Source organism: Paramacrobiotus metropolitanus, unplaced genomic scaffold, assembly GCF_019649055.1.
Source record: "Paramacrobiotus metropolitanus isolate TYO unplaced genomic scaffold, Prichtersi_v1.0 Parri_scaffold0000015, whole genome shotgun sequence".
Lineage (NCBI taxonomy): Eukaryota > Metazoa > Tardigrada > Eutardigrada > Parachela > Macrobiotidae > Paramacrobiotus > Paramacrobiotus metropolitanus.
The window spans coordinates 411,333-431,456 of record NW_026570235.1 but is presented as its reverse complement, the minus strand read 5'-3'; the positions used below and the strand labels follow the sequence as shown (position 1 = coordinate 431,456).

General features: G+C 42.7%; 2 protein-coding genes across 2 annotated transcripts; one reads left to right on the top strand and one right to left on the bottom strand.

Moving 5' to 3' along the window:
- Positions 1-1,383: 1,383 nt before the first annotated feature.
- On the top strand, positions 1,384-15,805 carry LOC129584998 (uncharacterized). The gene is given in 16 exon segments (XM_055477473.1): positions 1,384-2,592; positions 5,637-5,756; positions 6,662-6,837; positions 6,948-7,102; positions 7,620-7,847; positions 7,977-8,108; positions 8,298-8,417; positions 8,587-8,723; positions 8,801-8,853; positions 8,856-9,022; positions 9,128-9,205; positions 9,562-9,666; positions 9,856-9,997; positions 10,075-10,295; positions 11,448-12,447; positions 13,743-15,805. Coding segments are annotated over 16 exon segments (4,674 nt in total). The 5' UTR covers positions 1,384-2,503; the 3' UTR covers positions 15,494-15,805.
- Positions 15,806-16,047: 242 nt separating this feature from the next.
- On the bottom strand, positions 16,048-19,841 carry LOC129584895 (protein FAM114A2-like). The gene is made up of 6 exons (XM_055477301.1): positions 19,216-19,841; positions 18,791-18,856; positions 17,724-18,447; positions 17,397-17,627; positions 16,871-17,306; positions 16,048-16,745 (listed from the first exon to the last, which is right to left on the bottom strand). The coding sequence occupies exons 1-6, from the start codon at positions 19,446-19,448 to the stop codon at positions 16,363-16,365; spliced, it is 2,073 nt and encodes a 690-aa protein (XP_055333276.1). The 5' UTR covers positions 19,449-19,841; the 3' UTR covers positions 16,048-16,362.
- Between the last annotated feature and the right edge of the window lie 283 nt (positions 19,842-20,124).

Sequence of the window (20,124 nt, the reverse complement as noted above, 5' to 3'; positions counted from 1 at the left end):
ACTAACGGCAATTAGTGATTATGTCCGGCGTTCGCTGTGAGTAGTACTGCATCCTATAAATGCCGTATAACGCTGCTCGACTCTTGGTTTTTATGTGCACTTTTTTCCCGGAACACTAATTTACAGAGCCAGATTAGTTAAGTATGTACCATGCAGATCATACAAATCTTTTCTGAACGATAGCAGTGTGATTTGCGTCAGCTGACCCAGTGGAAGCATTTTCCAGCGAGCTAAATTGTTAAAAGTCGTAAGTTATACAATTAAGCCAGGGCCGGCAGCTGGAGCCGGGGATGTTGCCGGGGATTACGAAGAGGAGAAAATTTGGAACTTTTAATAGGTTTAAATACAATCCACTGGGAAATATTATACAGTTTCCTAATCCAGCGCATTTCGCATTTGACTGCTCGCTGGCGGTGTTGTGATGCAATATAGGCAGTCAAACCGTTTCCCGCTAGAACGATCAGACGCGGGATGCGGCTTAGCTGCGATGTGCCGCGCGCGCGCCTGGACTTAGGCAAAAAACGCCAGCATACATGCGCGGGATCGCATTGCGGTATCAGTGTTACATGGGTATAATACGTGAGAGAGTGAGAGGGGAATTATCTGTCCGTATGCGAGAGAATGAGAATAAGAGGAAGAGGCGGGGAGGAAGCTTGTCGATGATAGCTGCCGGAAGCACACCATTTACAGCCGTAAAAGTTTGGGTTTTGTGGTTGGCAGTATGCATAATGCATACACACACCATGGACACTCTATGCAGTGCATACAGTCAAGATTTTTCACTGTTCACACACATGTTCGGGTGGATACAGCACATCGTGTAACTTTGCGGGCTGGAGAGTTTCAGGGATGTTCCCGTGATCAGCTCCACCCACCATGGCAAATGAGTTTAAAGACAGCCACACATGTGTACATACAGATACACCGACCCTATAACATACCACTGTTACTTTCCGGAACGAATAGCTCCACTGGCTATGGAGCCATCCTGAATTTAATAGCTCAATCACATAGCCGCTTATTAAGGGCAAAAGTGCTCATCCGTTGAACTTGGGCAGGAAAGGCGGGTTTAGGGGACAACATCGGTTGCCGGCTAACCAGTGTTTTTATACATTCCTTGTGTGGTGTACGTAGCTGTGCACTGCATGTAGTCGGGCAGTATAGGCAATGACACGGGACATATTGAATAGCGATTCGGCAATTCATGGCAACTCGTAAATTTGTACGTAACGCCGATCATCAAGCAATTTTCCGTAGTACTGCACAAGGGCCGTTTTCCAACAGGAAATATCCTTTTCGGCCTGTACGACACAGCGTATGTAGTTGACAATTTCGTGAATTCATGATGAGCATCCAGCTGGTCAATTTCATGTCTCATTTGTCGGCGGCTATTAGCGATCTAGTGTGTTATTTTTTTGCGGAAATTTTTCCGTGTTACATATTATAGATAAGTGTCATCTGAATCTTGTCCACCATATGCAGTATCTGCCAGGGATGTGGCACTAAATTGTTCGTGTTAAGTGCTTGCAAATATTGAACACCTCGTTGTACCTGGGCAATGTATAAATGGATAACCACTTCAAAGTCACGTACATGCTAATGCTCCCACTGCACTCCAGCCCGGCGCTCCTCTCTGTAGCAGAAATGATGGAGACCTGTTCCCGTATTTTGTATACAACACCTATATATAGCAAATGCTATCTTTTGTGACATTGGGTGTACCATTGTGTGTGAACCCGAAGGTCTGATCATTTGACAATTGCTGATATCCCGTCGGACATACGTTTTACATAGACAGTGATATTTTATTTGGCACGGATATGATTAGGGAGATAAATGCAGCAGTTATGAGCGCTCATCACAGTCTGATATGAAATTGCGCGTTGCGCGATATGTGTATATCGCAGCTGATCTGATGGACGAGTTGGTGCAGATGCTGTGTCAGGCTCAATGAGATCCATTAGGATAAGTTTCCTTTAGACTTGTTCCCGTATGAAAAGAAATTCTCCCCTGCACTCTTCCTTGTCCTGCTGACTGCACTGTGCAACGCGCGCGCTCGCGCCGTGGCCACAATCGAAGCATTCGGCAGGGTCGTAACCCTACGCACATCTTCTTTGGTCTTTCTCTGTTTGAGCGCGAAATTGAAGGCGATTAAACGTATTTTCTGACATTCCAGTCCAAGATTGATCGACCTATTCCCAGCAGTGGAACCCTTGCAATACCGAGAAATATTGCGGAAATTAATATTGCCGACTATCTGTGCATTATGACAATGATAACAGCGCTCGGTCGTTGGACTGTCATTTTAATGAAAATGCCGGGTATACAGTATACACATAATAATATGTGAATACGCGAGAGTTGGCACATTTCCCTAAAATTCCGTACTAGAACTGGGATCGATGTTGGTGTGAAGGCATAACTGTTGCATACTGCATTACATTATTATCGCATGGAATGAAATTAGAGTTCGGCTTGTGATGCTGGGAGTGTTGTCTCGATTATGGGAAATAAGCACAGTAATGCGACCAATCGCCAAAAAGCTGCTAATACATCTAATCATTCGAAAAAAGCACCGGTGTCGTGCGTCAGGTAGGTGTTTGCGTGTACTTGTGAAATATCTGTTAATCACGGGTATCTAATTTCAAACGTCTCAAAGTCGCACGCATGACACCAAGTAAATATGCCTACTTCGTTTTTCTAGTACACTAATTCTAATAAACGACCAAGTCAAATTACCGTTTCCTGCCCTAACTGCTCGTGCTGCACGGAAAGAAAACAGGAACTAGCACTTCAACTTAAATATGTTGCATAAATGCGGCCGGATTCAACCCCTGTTTGGCTTACAGAGAAAAATTGCATAGTTAAAATAAAAACGCAAAAAACTAATGTAAGTTTTTACTTTACTTCTATTGTGTTCCATGCGGAAATTAATAATAGGTCGAATTTGATGCAAAGTATTTCAATTTAGATAGCATTTTACAAAATTTTTCATGTAATGCAGCGTCGGTGTGCCCAAATTCATAAGGAATGTGACACTGCATTAAATATGGCAGTGGCATTTAAGGGTTACTGCGGTTTTTTACATGGTTAAAATTGACCTTACTTTAATTACTCTCGAGCTAAACTATGTTTAAAAGACATTTTGCTTTACATTTGGTGAAGCTATTTGCAGTAGTTACTTATTTCAAATAATTCTTAATTTTTATGGCGCTACCTAAAATCCTTTAGCATTTACCGCTAGTAAACCGCGATCTCGAAAAACCTGAAATCGTACCGTGGAATAATACCAACTAAATGTTTTCAAAGGTAGACGGCTGAAATAACAAAAACTTAGCTTCCAGTAAAATCATTAAAGTCATAATCGACTTGCGATATTGATGAGTCTGGTACAGTAAGTCGACGGCTTTTTACACGCCGTCAAAAACAGAAGCGATGCACATCTGCACATTTAATTCAATTTCTAAACTCCACATGCGATTGACCAACGGATCAAGTCATGTGTAGACTGTAGAGCACTAATAAGAAAACGTAAAAATGTTAACGCTCACGGTAAAAAAGTGCACGTACTTTTCGCGCTAGCTGATGTACAGATTTCTGTTTCTGTAAATTTCTGTAAGAAAATTTAAATTGTTGATTTTTGCTTATGAGCGTTATTGAATGCTGAGCCGGCTCTCGTATATGTATGTGTTTTAAGGCCTAAAGTATGCTTAAGATATACAGCTGTGTCGGTCATTGATTTTTTTGGGGGTTCGTTTCCTGATACGTAGTGTCAGGCAAATGGCTGATAATAAACGAGCAAGAAGCTTTGAAGTAGCTCGTTTCCATCTATTATACGTCGAGCATCCAGACCCGACAAGCTCCGGTGGCGATTGCAGATTTCTTGTCTGTTGAGAAGTTTTTGAAAACCGTTGTACTGGATAAAATTTTGCCTGAACGATACTTGAGAACTTTTTATAGCGTTACAATTTGTATCTTAACTCACTATCCCGTTCTCTCATTCAAAAATCTCGGACCCCTCTTCATATTAATGACCCTTTGTGTTTACTATATATAGACACGGCATATCAAAGTTTACTGGTAATCCACATTGTCAGACCTGGATTCTTTCGCGAAAAAGATTTTTTCGGAAGGAAAGCAAGACATACAGTACAAACAAATTTGACATGATGCTAGTTATATTAATTAATGTGACTCTATATTATCGAAGCTTGAGTTATTGCGCAATGATAGACCGATGCTGAAATACAATTTACAGAAAAGCATAACCAGCGTATCTGTACTGCATATTAAGTATATCCGCTAGTCACCGTGTGCGTAATGTGGATACAACGATGGGATTATTATTTGTGGATAAACAGGAACGTGCATATGAGTTCTTCGGGAATTTCGTGCAACCTGAAAACGGAGGTTGGAAACTTTGTGGCAGTATGGTTTAAAAAGCGTGCAAAGAGTGGCGTTATTTGCAATAGCTTCATTACATGACTAGGATCATAGTGACCAGCAACAAGATAACGCTCAATGTGCCGGCAATATGCATATATGTTTAACCCAGTTTTGCGCAACTATATATAGTAGAACGCCCAACCACTCTGTACCTTTTCGTTAAATTTTTCTTGGATACAATTATTAGACTTAAATTTCCCTTTCCTGTATAATACGCCAAATGATAAATCGATTTTCAGGGTGGCCGAACAAATTATTTGCTTAAGTGAAAGGCCCCGAGGGTAAAGAAGCGAAGCAGATGAGCGCAAACACTGGAAAAAGGAATGGGCTAAGCGCAAGTGAATTCGATTGGGATATTTTAAATTTATCGATAACTCACTTTAATCTTTTACGAGGCTAGTTGTCTGAGTTTTTGCTTTGTGTTTGGAAATCTTACGCATATGACAGGGTCCTTTGTGTTCCACTGTTATTCTACCCCAGGGGTTTTGGCTGTCTAAAAAACCCTGTCAATTAATGCGGCTCTATGCAAAACAGCATTTTATTTTCATTGAAGTTTTCTGTTTTCTCAGGGTAATGTGGTGCTGTACAGTGTTCAGTGTGCTTGCAGTACCTTTGAATCACAGATCAGCTGTTATCGATTCCACAACAATCCAGTCTGATAATGACGCTGCTGTGGTAGTGGTCAGTTGCACTATTTTCGATTTTCCAAAATTCCACAGTCAAATTAATTAAAACCAGTATCGTATACTCTGGTAATTTAATCGTCAATTGCATGCTTTTCTTACTACTAATAAGTGCGGTTGCATGCACTGCACTCTTGCAAGTTGCAACTCGGCAGTATACAAAAGGACGTCATAAAAATTACTCCGAGAACGTGAACATACGAGTAATATATGGTATTTATTAAACAGTCACTAATTATCTCAGAAATGGCACATTTCGTGCGGATATTGGAATGTTTTTTGTGCAGATAATATGCGCTTTAGGTGATTCAAAATTTTTATGTAGAGTTGTTAGCTCATTTTTTAATCATGCTGAAACCTCTAAAAAGTAAAAACACTATGAGTAATTTACGGATTTTGCGAAAGGTGTCATATATGCAAATGCATTCGTTTACTGCAAATTTTAAATGATAAAAGAGTGTCACGTTGTAATGTGAATGCAGACACACCAACCGCTTATTGTTGTAGCCATGGGACTCAAACAACCAACTGGATACCGCCAGCGGAAAACTGGGATGCCGGCGACTGGCGATTGCCTTACGGATGGGAATGCGGAGCTGATTCGCAGGGTCGGATCTATTACATCAAGTACGTGTACGCCCTGTGTGCTTTTAGCCACAGGCGCCCTGCTGTAGAGGAGACTACGTTCCGGCGAAACCACAATAATATCTCGTAAAAGACGGGAACGAGAAAATCGGTTCACTTTTGGCAATTTCCGGTTGTGCGGGCTTATTTTGTTCTGCATGTTTGCACTCATAACAAGCGCGACGATCTATGTCACCAGTGCCGAGAATAGTGCACTCTAACGAAAATCAACCACACTCATGTAAACCGGGAATTTTTTTTGTTTAAAATGACATATTCTCCATCACAGTAGCGAACTTTAAACAAACCAAAAATGTAAATATTCGTAATTAACGCACTATTTCAAGCACAAACCAAACTTGATAGAAATGACTCAGACTTTATACAAAAATTTACAAAGAGCAATAAATAGGCGTCCTGAGAAGGAGAACAATGTGTCGGTTTTTGGTAGTTTTGTAAATGTGCTGGAACTTCATTAATGAGCCGGAACGAATGATCATGACATTACGTAATTTTTTATCCTGTTCTAATCTAATATGAATATGTCAAACTAAAAAGCAAAAAAGTGCTGTAATAACACATTCCGAACTGAAATATCGCGTACGAACTACGAACTAAGAAATTATTCCGGCGATAATTGTTGTTCTTCTATTCGGACATTCCGATCTAACCTCGAGTGTACATGTTATACATGTACATTGCAACTGAATTGCTTGAATTACATGTGACAGCTACTGTAAACGTTTTAACAAAGATTGTCGTTGCAAAATTTATAATGGATACGCAGGTAAATTAAAAGAAAGCAAAACTGTTGCATTGCTAACCTTTTAATGTGCATCTATGAGCTAAATATTTCTTAGATCTGTTTTTAAGCATATCTTATTTGTTGTGTGAACGCTTTTACATAGTCATATCGACAAATTCACCACGTACGACGATCCGCGGCTGCTGCAAGGCGACGACGATTCCGAGCAGGATCTCTATCCCGTTCCCCGGGATGTTGTCCTGCGCCGTGATCCCAATATTGGTTTTGGATTTGTTGCAGGAAGCGAGAAGCCGGTGATAGTGCGTTTTGTAAACGAAGGTAAGTGTTTCTCGCTGTTGTAACAGGTGGCCATAGATCCACTGCAAATGACACAACGGGATGCATAATTTTGCATGTACATTATACATACATAATTTGTGTTCGTGCAGATGGACCAAGCGCAGGCAAACTCCTTCCTTCTGATCTCATTCTCAAAATCAATGGGGAAGACGTGGAAAAAGCGCCACGGGACCATGTTATCGAGCTGGTGCGATCATGCAAAGATACGGTGACGCTTACCGTATGTCAACCGCAAAGTGACAACGTAAGTATGAAAAACGATACCATATTAAAAGCACAATAATACGATCGAACTTATAACTCTGTAAATTAATAAATTTTTGTCGTTCCGGGTTTTTTCATAATTTTTGAAAAAAAGTTTAGCTTCTTTCGGACTTTTTGCGCTCCGTTTTTTTTTAAAATTACGAATTACTTTAATGCAGCTTTGGCATTCGAAACGGCATGCAGTTTTAGTAAATCAGACTGTAAGTTCTGCAACAATTTAAAATGGACTAATATAATATGCTGCAGTCGCATCGTTTTGCAGTAATATATGTACAGCGAAGTGCTCACGCATGCTCTTAATTGCATTGTAATACACGATCATTGCTTTTGTGTGGCCATCCATTAGGCACTTAATACCTCAAGTTCGCATAATTGTATTATGCAGTTGCATAATAGCACGCACCAGTTTGCGAATTTATGAACACGTCGCTTAAGCTGTTTATTTCTTACGCAATTGATTTTATATTGATTTTTACACCGGGTTTGTCATTGTGTAGGCCAGCAGGAAATCGGCATTTTTAAGTGCGGCAAAAAAAGCCAAATTAAAAAATAAGCCATCGCGTGTGCGCTTTGCCGACGGAGTGGTAATAAACGGCAGCGGAAATATTGTTCCAGCCGGCGCCCCTGATCCCGCTTCTACTCCCTTTATACCCAATGTTCTCAAAGTATTCCTGGAAAATGGACAAACCAAGTCTTTCAAATACGATAATAAAACCACAGTTCGAGTAAGTTGCTCATAATATCGAAGTAGCGGACGAAATGTTTGTGCGCATGCAGCGTGCGGCCTTACATTTAAATCAGCAAAAACGATAGCTAATCATATACTGCCTTTTGTAAAGTATGTGTTTTTGCAGGATGTGATGAACTCTTTAAGAGAAAAGCTTTCAATCCAAGCCATAGAGCACTTTGCATTAGTTGTGGAACATGTGAAAAGCCTAAAGAAAAATCAGCTCAAGCTTTTGAGCCCCGAAGATACCATCTCAAAGGTTAGATTTGTTTTTATTTAGGTTAGCTCTAAGAAATTAATTAAGCACAGTAACTAAAAAACTTTGGAGTGCGCGATTATCTGGTAGACGCGCGTTATGGCATATATTTTTATGCATTCAACGCCTGTTTTGGATTATTAAAAAACTTTGGGGTAAATTCCAAAGGTCAAGCAACATTATGCGTTTTAGGTGGCAGCGCGACCCGGTGCCCAACATCTGCGATGTCTATTCCGTGTAGTGTTTGTACCCCGGGATGCGTATGATCTCCTCAGAAGAGACCCGATAGCCTTTGATTATTTTTATATGCAGGTAAATTATACACAGCAACCTAAGCGCCTTTTATGCTTACTTTTCTCCACGGATTGTAAGTAGCAGTCACAGTATTGCTAATTAAAATTACATGCACAAATGATCTGCCTTTGTAACGGGAATTAAAACTGTACATGTTGTACGTCATGCTTCTGTGTTCTCATTACAGTGTTGTAACGATGTTGTTGATGAAAGATTTGCCACTGAATTACGCTGCGATGTTGCTCTGCGGTTAGCGGCGCTTCAGATGCAGCAGCACGGTTTAACAAGTAACGTTGGGGCAAAGCTATCTGTGAAACGAATCGAGTAAGTACTCGCCCAAAACATGTACAGTTCACTTCAGGTACGCAAAATTCAGGACTTATTGTTCGTTACATTAACAGGAAAGAGTGTGGTCTCGAGCGATTCATTCCTCCCTCCATTATCGAAGCTATGAAACAAAAGAGTTAAGGCGTTTATTGTCGCATTTAATAAAAATCAACAATCAACAACTGTCGACGCCGGGGCAAAAAAAGCTAAGCGAAGTGCAAATTAAGGTTCATTACCTAAAAATCCTTAGCGAGCTGCCCACCTTTGGCGGACGCTGCTTTAACGTCACTATACCGGTAAGCCAATGTAAACTGCGCAACAGCGCTAAAGGTTATCAGTTCATCTGAGAGATAATAATGATACTGGGACAAGATGAAAATGAATTAACCATCGTGTTGCAGGAAACCAAAAGCGATGGATTAATCCTGATATCGCCTAAATTTGGGATAAGTCAAATTTCCGGCACGAAGAGCGGCTCAGTACGTTGTGGTCTTCTCCCTGTTATTCTGGCTTTTGCGCTTCGTTTCCCACAACTTGTGGGGCTTGAATTAATTCCCCACTTGAAATGCAGATTAGGCGAAACTCGGAAACAACAATCCAACAAAATTTTGATAATAATTTATTCTGCATGATTCTATTTTAACAAAGAGCCTGTCTGGAAAAATCATACCCAAAAATAAAGTCTCTAGAAGCTCCTGCATTGGTATTTTTATTCATCTATGTTATGACAAAATATATCTGAATTTGTAACGCTTTATTACTCATAATTTTACATTTAAAACCATAAAACCACTTTGGAACAGTGTAATAATTATAATATTGCGTGTCTTTGCAGCCTGTGATGTTAACTGAATTAGAGTCAATAAGCGAAGTCATTGTGGCGGAAATTCCTGACGCATTCCACTCCATCGAGATCCACATCAAGCCTCCCTTAAACGAAGTAAGGAAAGCGTAATGGAAACCCTAAGAAATGCGGCTTGTTTAGCATTTGCATACGGACGTGCATACTTAGCGCCGGATGTAACCCGCCTAAATTTATACACATCGTCGCATACACTGGCGACGCCGATGCAGTTAATACAAGCTGCGTGTATTTTGCGATTGATCTCTGAGAGTTACAAATTTGTAGCGGTTTGGATTTGAAGCCGAAAGTAGCGATGATCTTGATGATATGGTTCAGCTACTCAACGGTTACTCCAAGCTGTTTGTGGGGATCCCATTGAGAGTATTGGTTATTGACGACGGCAAGGATGATAATAAATCACCCGGCGGTACAGTTGGGCCTCATATATATGTCACCCCATAAACACTTTATATAGGAAATTATTTTTCATCTTTGAACATACAGAGCCTCCGCCGTATTACGGACATCATGTTGTCTATTCCATGCCCTGGAGTTATCCGCCCGATCTCAAATCGATAACAATCCAATTAAATGAAGAGACTATCAAAAATACTGCCGAGCATTACGCTGATTTTTCACATCTTCCCTTGTCAGCACAAAACATTAATAATCAGGCCAACGCACCGTCGACTATATCCCAGTCAGTTGCTCCTGTTCAACCGCAGGTAAGAGTGCTTCTATACTTATACGCGTAAGCTCAGTTTAAAGACTTTGCTTGTACTTCGAGCCTTTCTGTTAAGACATGCTAAGCGTGATCGTCTATAATGGTCGAAAGCGGCTCTGTTCCAAACATTATGTATTGCTGTACCAACATGCGGTTTTAACTTGCCATTATCTCTTCCGCAGTTAATAAGGAAAATTAAGGATTAAACATAGGTATCCAGAAACTGCAACAGCTCATAATTAAAACTAAAATAATGCATAATAAATTATTTGCTTTGCTATTTTACGGTAATTAGCAAGCACATTTCCAGTTGTACAAAGATTGCGCTCCAGCAAGCTAAAACTCACAGTAATTAATATGTTATAATATTAAGTTGCAGCTATTTAGTTATATAACACTTATCACTCGCAATCAATCTTGTCGAAAGTGAATCAGCCTATTCAAGCACATATTGGATGTTACCGCGCTTATTTATGAATGTCGATCTACAACAGTGGTTTGCTAGGCTCGACTCTTTTATATTTGTTTTCCATAAGACCAGTATGGATTAGCATAAATAATTTTCTTTTGGTCAGTTAACGTTTGGTCACCTGGGTTGCGCATAACATGTTATCAGACCGGGCATACCGTAAAAGACAGACATACACTGTAAAAGCTGTACAGCTTTTTACAGAGGTGTAGCGTAATTGTCATATTAATGAATCAAATTAACATGTTAATTTGATTCAATAATATGACATTACGCTACACCTCGTCCGACATCTAGATATGTCATAAACATCCAGATATGTCTCGTATCATTGTAATGCAGTTGAAACTATAGCGTAGGTCTCCTGTGACAGAAAAAATTCGATACAATTGTATTTCCGCTTTCTGTTGTAACGTGGTTACACATAGTAACGCGTTGCAGTTTCCTGTATGCCACAAAAGCGCAAACAGTACAAATTCATAAAACTTCTCGTGGTTATACGCACATTCAGATCATTGTGTCTGGAAACATAAAGTTTAATTATAGCAACATAGCAAGTATGGGTCACAAACATCTACCCTATCTGTATGCGCCGCTCTAAAAATATCCAGAAGCTGAATTTGAAATACAAACTGCATGTACATACTGTAATATTCATCCTACTGATGCATATTTCATTTGCAGCCACATCCGCTCTCTGTGTCCATAAAATCCGACTCTCTGCAGTCGTCCACGGAATCCGTGGTCACACTCGCTAAGCCAGCGGACATTCCCGAGCCGCCAACGGTCACCATACCAACCCATGTGGAGATCACACTGCCCGGACCCATTACTGCAGTCCCCGCCCCCTCGTCAACCTCAACAACACTGGCGCCGCCCGATATTGTTCGCAATATGAAATTCATCGACGATTCCACATCGTCCGAGCTGGATACGCCCATCGCCGAGCGCGCCCTCAAACGCGCCGAACAGCAGCTGCACAATATCCGCGAAACCGACGTCATCCGGTTCCGACCGCAGCTCTTCAATCCGCACTTAACCGGTCCGACCGGTAACGAACCGGATGTCATCAAGCGCAGTATCTCGCAGACCGGTTCCGTGGCCGAACTGGCCGAGAAACTCAGCAGTCTGCGGACGCCCACGACACCGGCCGATAATGTCAATTTTGCCTGGCAGAATAAGATGGAGTTGGGTTCGGATAGCGAGGAGACCGACAGCGTCAGTACGACGCCCACCGATAGCCCGATCCATCGGGCGCTGGCGGAAAAAGCGGCACGCATCAGCACGGCAGCCGCTGCCACCGCAGCCGGTCATCATCATCGCATCGCCAATCCGCCGTCGACACTCTTCCGCAGCGGATCCAGTTTCGGCCTGCACAGTCCGGATGATGTGGCCAAGTACAACAGCGATGGTATTCAGGTGTACATTGATAACGTGGCCGATATGGAGATGCGCCCGTTTGATAGTCGTAATGATCACCGGCAGAGTGTCGGATCACTGTACTTGGATCCGGATATCATTGATCTCTGTCAGATTCCCATCCCCGAAGAAGCTAATGAATGCTACATGGAAATGTATGCCGACATCGTGGAAGTGCCGCCGACACCGTTCCGTGATCCGCTGATCCCGTTCCCGGGCTGCGAGACCAGTAATGAATTCGATGTGCTACCCGATATCGAAGAAGGTCAGGCGCTAATTGTATTGCAATGGATAATTTGTAACCGGCATGTAGAAGATTAGCGCGTACACGGGATAATTGTCTAAGCCGGAAGTGACAAAACCAGCTTTTCTAACGCGTAGATTTGCAGCCTGTCGAGCGAACGCCGGCACCGTATATGTGCAGTATTCGTTAGTTTTTATACTATGAACTCTGGTCAGTCAATCAGGCATAGAATGGTGCTCACAATCAGGGAAAATGCAGAAGTGCTTACGATATTGAGTTGCGCTCTGATCTTAAATATGGAGCGGAGATTGCGCCGGCGTTGTTGAACTCTTCAACGGTGTCAAGTTCTTCATTTCCCGATATTCTTCTTACATAGTAGTGCATAAGAGACCAATCCCGGTCGGTTTCCCATTCACACACTTGAAGCAAAACGTTACCATACAACTGCAAAGAATTAAGCTATACAAATTCCGTGAACTAGCATTACAAATCAGTTTTCGACTTAAGTAAAGTTATAGACTTATTTTATAACAAGGGACAGTATCAATACTTCATACTTTTGCTTTATTGTAGTTACACTTACAAATACCGAGCTAATACTATTCGAATTTGGAATCATAGTTACCTGCTAGAAATGTAGGAAAATTGTGTACAGCATAAATACATACGTGACAACAGTTAACAATTAACAATAATTCCAAGTCACTTAACTGCATAAAAGAATTTTTATCTTTTATCTGATAATTAAAAAATGCAGCAGTTCTTATTTTGAAATGCTTTCTTTCTTTTGTTATGCAAGCGGGCAGAAATTAAATAGGTAAAAATTGCCAATTATGCAAAGATAGGTCGATGCAAAAGTTTCCACAGCGCCGGATTGGAAAGAACAGTACGGGTACATCCTGTGCTCCGAAAAATCATAAATCTTACAATCAACATAATTAATGCCACATGCGGACAGCTGCGAAACCAGCTTCTGTTTCTAATTATTATTCAAATGTACGAGCCTTTTAGAAAATTTTGTCATGACGCTTAAGTAAGCAAGCATACTCGTATATTTCCAAACATACTGTATTCGCCGTCCGTCGCATTGGTTCGAAAAACGAGGATTTTAATCAATTTAAATAACCTTTCCGCACGGCATAGGAGCGGCAATGGCATGCAAACTGAATTACTACATTCGTTTGTATGTACTTCTGCGACTTGTGGGTGCAGTTGGCTGATTTCACAAACAAGTAATTTCTGGGTCGTAAAACTGGACCATCGATGTATCTTGTCATAATCCGATCAATTTTTCAATTTTCCTTTTTAATCCATAGACTCTCCACGGCATTTCCCTTCGGAGATGGCCGATCTCCTGCACGATATGCCCGAAAAACCCGGCACCGACACCGGTGCTCTGGACCGTGCGCTGGATGAACTGAATTCCTTTATTTCCGCCATGACCATTCCCGACCCGGACGAAGCGCACCCGCATTTGCACCGTGTCACCAGTGAAGATATTCGTTTGCTGGTCATTCCACCTCCGCCATCCCGCACTCCCACACGGCCGGTAACCGCCTCCCCATCAACGGCCAGCACAGCCACGGTCAGTCCAAGCTGCTCGAAACACTCAACAACCGACACCTCGGAAGTGCTCTCACCGCAGAAACCACCGCTTCCGCCTAAGCCTAAGATTATCCCACCTCCGCCGCCGCCGCGCAACAAATCTTTAGAGCGCGGGAAGAAGCAGGCGTCTAGTCCGAACGGTACGAAACCAGCGGTCGAGACAAACATCAGCGCCTCGCCGGTAAATACGGCCCGGTTCAGTCCTACTCAACCAACACCACGCGGTGAAATCGAGAACACCGAAGCATTCAAAGACTGTGTGGCGGAAATCAATGCACAGCTTAGTGAAATCGCCATACGCAGGGGGGCCGTCAGCAGTGAATCGGACCTTGTATCGACAACACCCTCGGCATCGGAAGAGTCGACGCCGGTGATGTGGCGGAAAAATCCGGTGTTGAATAATAAGAGCAACCGTAAACCGCCCATCGTGGGCGGTATTCATCCCAATGCCACTCTGCCCTTCGCCCTGACCAAACCCAGTTCCAGCTATATGAAAACGAAATACCGCACCCGACCGCCATCTCGCGAGAAGATCCGTAAACGTCTGGCGGCGGTGCGAGCCCAGACAGAAGCCAAAGAAAACTATGTCAACGGTCACGAAGAAGACGATGACGATGAACCGACCGGACGCGGGGAGGCGGTGCGGGCTACCAGCTGTGGTCCCTCGGGCATTACGCGTGTGGACATCCAGTCCAATTTGCCGCATCGTCCCGGTCATAATCAGCAGGAAACCGACGGGGAGGTCCTGGAGCGCATCTGTGATATAGTCTCCGAGATCGACTGGACACTGGATTCCATCCGGCGGCCGGAGACGGTGACGCCCAGTTCCAGTCACATGCGCCACGCCCGTGAGCAGCTTGTGTCCGAAGCCCGGCGATTTGTTACGGCGTCCAAGAGTTTCGTTAAAAGCGCCACGGTGATGTTGAGCGGGGAAGTGGAGGCGCGAGCCGTGCCGCCGGATGAAACCTACGTGGAAGCGTCGCCCCAGCGCGGTCGCCCCACCTCGCTGACCGGAAACGGCGCGGTATCCTACCAGTACTCCATCTTCCACGAGAGTTTGGTGCGGTGTACGGATTTAATCGGCATGATGTTCCATTCCGCCACGCTCGTGGCACGGTATTCCTCCACGGTCGGGGAGGCGACCAAGTTGGTGGAGGGCATTCTGCTGGTGGCGGTGGCATTCCGCAGTACCGTACAAGCGGCATTCCGTCCAACAGGGGCAATCAATTACGCCGAACGCCAGCACAGTCTGCACGATCCGGCTGTCAAATTGCTAATGTCGGAAGCCACGAAATTGGCAGCTTCGCTGACGAGTCTAATGAAGACCATACGATCAATTGAAGGAAATCCCTGCAATGGCGCAGCGGCAGCCGGTGCAACGGCCGCGGCCGTGCAACCGCCGCCGCCGCAGCCGGGTCATGCGCTGGAACATGATCACCGTCATGATGAGCACATCAAATGAATACTCTAGTCAGTTTTCTGGATTTGTTTATAGATGGGTTTCTTTTTTGATTCTGTTGGAGAAGATTGATTTGATTTGGGTGGAATCGATATGCTGAGAGAGTGGGCATTCTTATGGCCTCTCATTGTGCACCAAAAATTAATAATGGAGTTCCTACTCTGGCTTCACTACTGAGAATTTTTTGATCGCCTTTCCATGCTTTGTTAACGTTGTACATAAAAGAAAACCGCATGAGTGGAAAATATTTATCCAGTCACAATGCGTGTAATTTGTTTTCGATCGATGGGATTAAAACGATGCTATAGAGGAAAATCGATTTTACTATACATGTCAAACATTCGCTCATCTTATGGTAATGGTATTAATACAAAGTACGTACAGTAACTACTTAAACCAACGACATGGACACGACACATACTGTTCATGTCCACGTCACATGAATCTTCTACCCAAATTGGCATATTTTTGTAGTTTTTGGCATACGATATGACTACAATTTCAGTTTTAAGAAAATGGAGTTATAAGCTCAGCGCGTTTATTGGAATTTCATCTCATCTTGTAAACCGACTTTACGAAAAGGGGAACAGAAAACAAAACGTTATTCGAAGCTGTCACTCCCGAAATCTGGAACCTGTAGTCAAAATAATTTGACACATATAGTCTAAGTAAACCATTCTTTATTCGGTTACAAATGGCACAAAAAACAAAGTAAAAATTTTATTTTTCCATTCGCACCCTACACAACTCACAGTTAGGCGCCGCGCCGGACCTTCTTGTTTTCCTGAATTATAAAATACACAATGTTTTCGGCAAGCAAATTCCAACCGGCTTTGCATAACCTTCAAGTATCAACGTATTCAACCAAAAGCTTATTCGGTACGCTTTTCTGGAGCATTCAGACTATCCAGGTAAGATAATTTAAAAATCGGCGTCAGCGCCACCAAGGCATCCTGCAAATATCGACTGCTATTGGCTGATTCGACAAAAATATCCGTAATTCGAGCAGTAATATCTTTCTGCATCTTGCTCGAATCCACTGCAGCGCCTTTTCCCAAAGCCAAACAGCCGGCAAACTGATTGGCTAATTTGTCCACTTCCCCGCATAAACTCTGCAAGATATCACGCACGATTTTCACGCGATGTACAAGTAGAATCCCATCCTGCTTCCCGCTGGAACCATTTAAGTAAATCATTTCTGTAATTTTCCTTATTTGTTCAAGAGACTTCGCTGTACATGCAGCGAAAGTGCGCACTGCAAAAAAAACATGACCGTTAGTCTTTACACAATATACTGCAGAAAGGATGAACAACAAAAAAATAAAAAGATAAGCCAAGAAAAAAATAAAATTAACATTTATGACTCAAAAGTCGACCTACCGGCGTTTTTGTGGACATTGCGGCACCAAAGGTCAACATCCGATTCGGGTGCTTTAGAGTGCTCATTGAGGAACTCTTCGGCTTTTGAATGGACAAAAATCAGTTTATGTGGTTCCGGAATACCAACACCCAGAGAATGGAATTCCTTCCGAATTGTCTCTACAAAATTTCTATCTCGAGGGGAATCTTCATTATCCAACAGAACGCAGAGCTTTTCGATTTCCAGCAGCCACTTTTCTGTTTCGAGATCCAAACGCGTTTGTAATCGCTGTTGCAGGCGCTCATCGCACTGCTGGCTCAGTATTTCCAGAGCCTCCCAAGATCCTGCTCCTTGTTCCTCATCGAAAAACTGCACAAATGAGACTTGATCGTCCCTTGAGACAGAGTGACTTTTACCAGCCGCGACAGATTTCGTACTTTTAGCATCCCGTAAAACCTGAAAAGCAAAAATAAAAAAACATATTCTCAACAAAACTCAAAGCGCAATTATAACTTTGGACTCATATCAAATCTATCTAAGCTGCACCTCAGAAAGATTCGGTTGATTGATCTTTCCTTTTAATAGAGCTTTAGTCTGTTGTAATCCCGGGTCCCGTTCTTTAATTACATCCATAGTTTTTCTTCCAATGCCCTCTAAAACATCCAGGCTACCGGAAACCAAGGTCAAACCTCCCGTCTGTACTTTCGCCGTTATTCCTGACAGCCAGCTCGATCCGGTATCCACGTCCGGAGATTGCGCAGCTTCGGTGGGACTTTTCTGCAAATAAAATCATTGTAAAACTGATCACACAGCTGTAAAATACATATTTTACAATTATGTCAGAACCAACAACGATAAAAAATACCGACGCACTTCTTCCACGCTACTTTTATCCATGGAGGCCAGTTCTTCTGGCTTCGGAGCGCCAAGTCCCTGTTCCACGGTTTCCAAAACAGCATTCAGTCCTTGTCCAACCTGACTGGATAACGTGGAGACCGATGCTGTGGCTGTCGATAACAACGACGTTCCCCATCCGCCCCATTTAGACAGCAACCCGCCACTAGTGCTTGCTTCCGGGGGTGCCGGAGGAGGAGACACCAGAGCTTTCAATGGACTGGACACGTCCTGAGCTCTCTCCTCTAAGATGGTTTTTGCTGTCTCCGATAGAACCGGTCTCGGATGCAAAACTGTAGGCGGCAGAGCAACCGGTATAAAATCCTCCTCGGTTAACTCCATATCATCCCATCCTTTCTCCCATTCATCTAATAAACTCTGATCAACAGTTTCTTTTCCTGCAGTCTTGATGGCGGCTTTCGCACTGCCGTTGTCTGTGCCGTTGGTACTCAGTTTATCCCATTCCTTCGTTTCACTGTTACTGTCTTTGTCGGACTGCACCGACGGGCTGTCCGGCGCGGAGATTATCAGTTTATCTAAATCTCGACATTCCTCATCCCATGGATTGTCCATGCATTCTTCCATAAATTCCGTTTCGGATATAGAGCGCAAGGTCAGAGGATTCGGAAAGCGGTCGGTATCACCCTTTTCGTTCTTCACAGGAATAGCAGGGGCACTCTTTTGAATCGCTGGAAGTTTTTCACTGGAAAGAGCAAGAAAAAGATCATACAGATTTCGAAATTCTGAACTAGAAAGCGATCAAAAATCGTCGTCCAGACTCGCCCTCAACAAACCGTGAATCACATATCAATTCACAATCAAAGCTGACCTTCTTTAAACTGTACGAGCAAAATCTATTTACATTAAGCTCAAATATCCATCAACTAGTGAAACAGCTATTCTAGCATTTTAAAACAGCCCTTTTCTTTCGAACAGCGAATGCTTAACAACAGCTCCAAAGTGATTTATATTACTCACTTTGATAGCTCACTAAAACAATTAGTTTTCACAAGCATTCTTCAACAAAGATAAACAGGAATATTCACCTTGTCAACGCAGATTCTGCATGCTGGGTGTCGCCTTGGTCTAGTCCAGCAGGAGCAGAGAAACTTCTGCAACATTAAAAATGAACATTAACTGGCGCCTCTATAAGCACGTCTAAAAATGTGGTATGTATTATGTAGAAAACAATTATGTAGTATATCTATCTGTATATATACTTATCAAAATACTATAATATCTATATGATGAATTCACTGCAGTTACACGCGATTTTTTTTCCGGATTCCGTTTCAAAATCCTCAAGCGTAAAAAACCGTCTATTCTCTCACAACAAATCGACGAACACAGACCAGATTCACTGTGACGCTAACAAAAAAGCTTCGTCATCAGCATGTTTGCGCTAACGATGAGTTGACGACCGTCGACCATAAACAACCACATACCAACAAACGGACGTACAACACATTACCTTTCTTCACTGCGCACGAGCCCCGGTAAATCAGTTTTTAAGAATTCCGTTTCTGAACTAGAGCTAGGAAGTGATTCAGCTGGCTCCTGGGAATCTGGCTCATTGCCCGGGATAACAGTATTCCTGATTTCTTCGTTCTGCGCTTCGATTTCCGAATCCACTTCTTCGTCCCGCGTCCAAACATCTTCAGCGCCTTCTTCCACGCTGTGAAAGCTGTCTTCTGAATCTGACATTTTTCAGAGATGCGATAAGTCGATGACTGAGAGGGCTGACTAGTCCAAGGAAAATCTTTAGGAAACCAATTCCAGCATTTCGGACAGTGCTTTGAAAGACGTCCTAGTATGACTCTACGCGGAATTTACCACGTCGACAGGACGTCAGTGTTGCTGATGCCAGTACAGCAGTGCACCACTATGTTATTCTCATTGTAGATCGCATCAGATAATCTTACACAAAGGGCTACAGTTACTGATTAGTGGCTTTTCAAAACATCTCAGCAGATCACGTTTAATCTCCACAAAATCTTTCATACAATCACGATCACATCCTTACGATTAGAAACTTAGCCAAAAACGATTTAAAACAACTCTAAAAGGAAAGTTGATACAGAGTGAGAGATATATAAATTAGAGCATCTTATGGGAAAACACTCAAAGCAGCGTGACGCTGATATTAACGTAATCGAACCCTGGAGCGGTTTACCGCAAGTTAGTTTTAAGAGAACGAACAAAGTACGATATTCAGCAGATTCCTGGCGGAAATACCAGTCTGATCAGCACTAGTTAACTGTTAAATTGTTTGAATTGCTTCGTACCATCGGCAACAAAAACTGATTATGACAGATATCGTCCCACCATGCATAGACAGATATCATCCCACCATGCATAACTGCATTTCGCGAAGAAATGA

What these genes read in the sequence shown, in the direction of transcription:
- LOC129584895 (XM_055477301.1), bottom strand. Translation starts at nt 19,448, where the DNA reads ATGTCAGATTCAGAAGACAGCTTTCACAGCGTGGAAGAAGGCGCTGAA. An exon ending in CTCGTGCGCAGTGAAGAAAG is followed by an intron (nt 18,857 to 19,215) that starts GTAATGTGTTGT and finishes TTAATGTTGCAG; the next exon opens with AAGTTTCTCTGCTCCTGCTG. An exon ending in CAATGTCCACAAAAACGCCG is followed by an intron (nt 16,746 to 16,870) that starts GTAGGTCGACTT and finishes TTTTTTTTGCAG; the next exon opens with TGCGCACTTTCGCTGCATGT.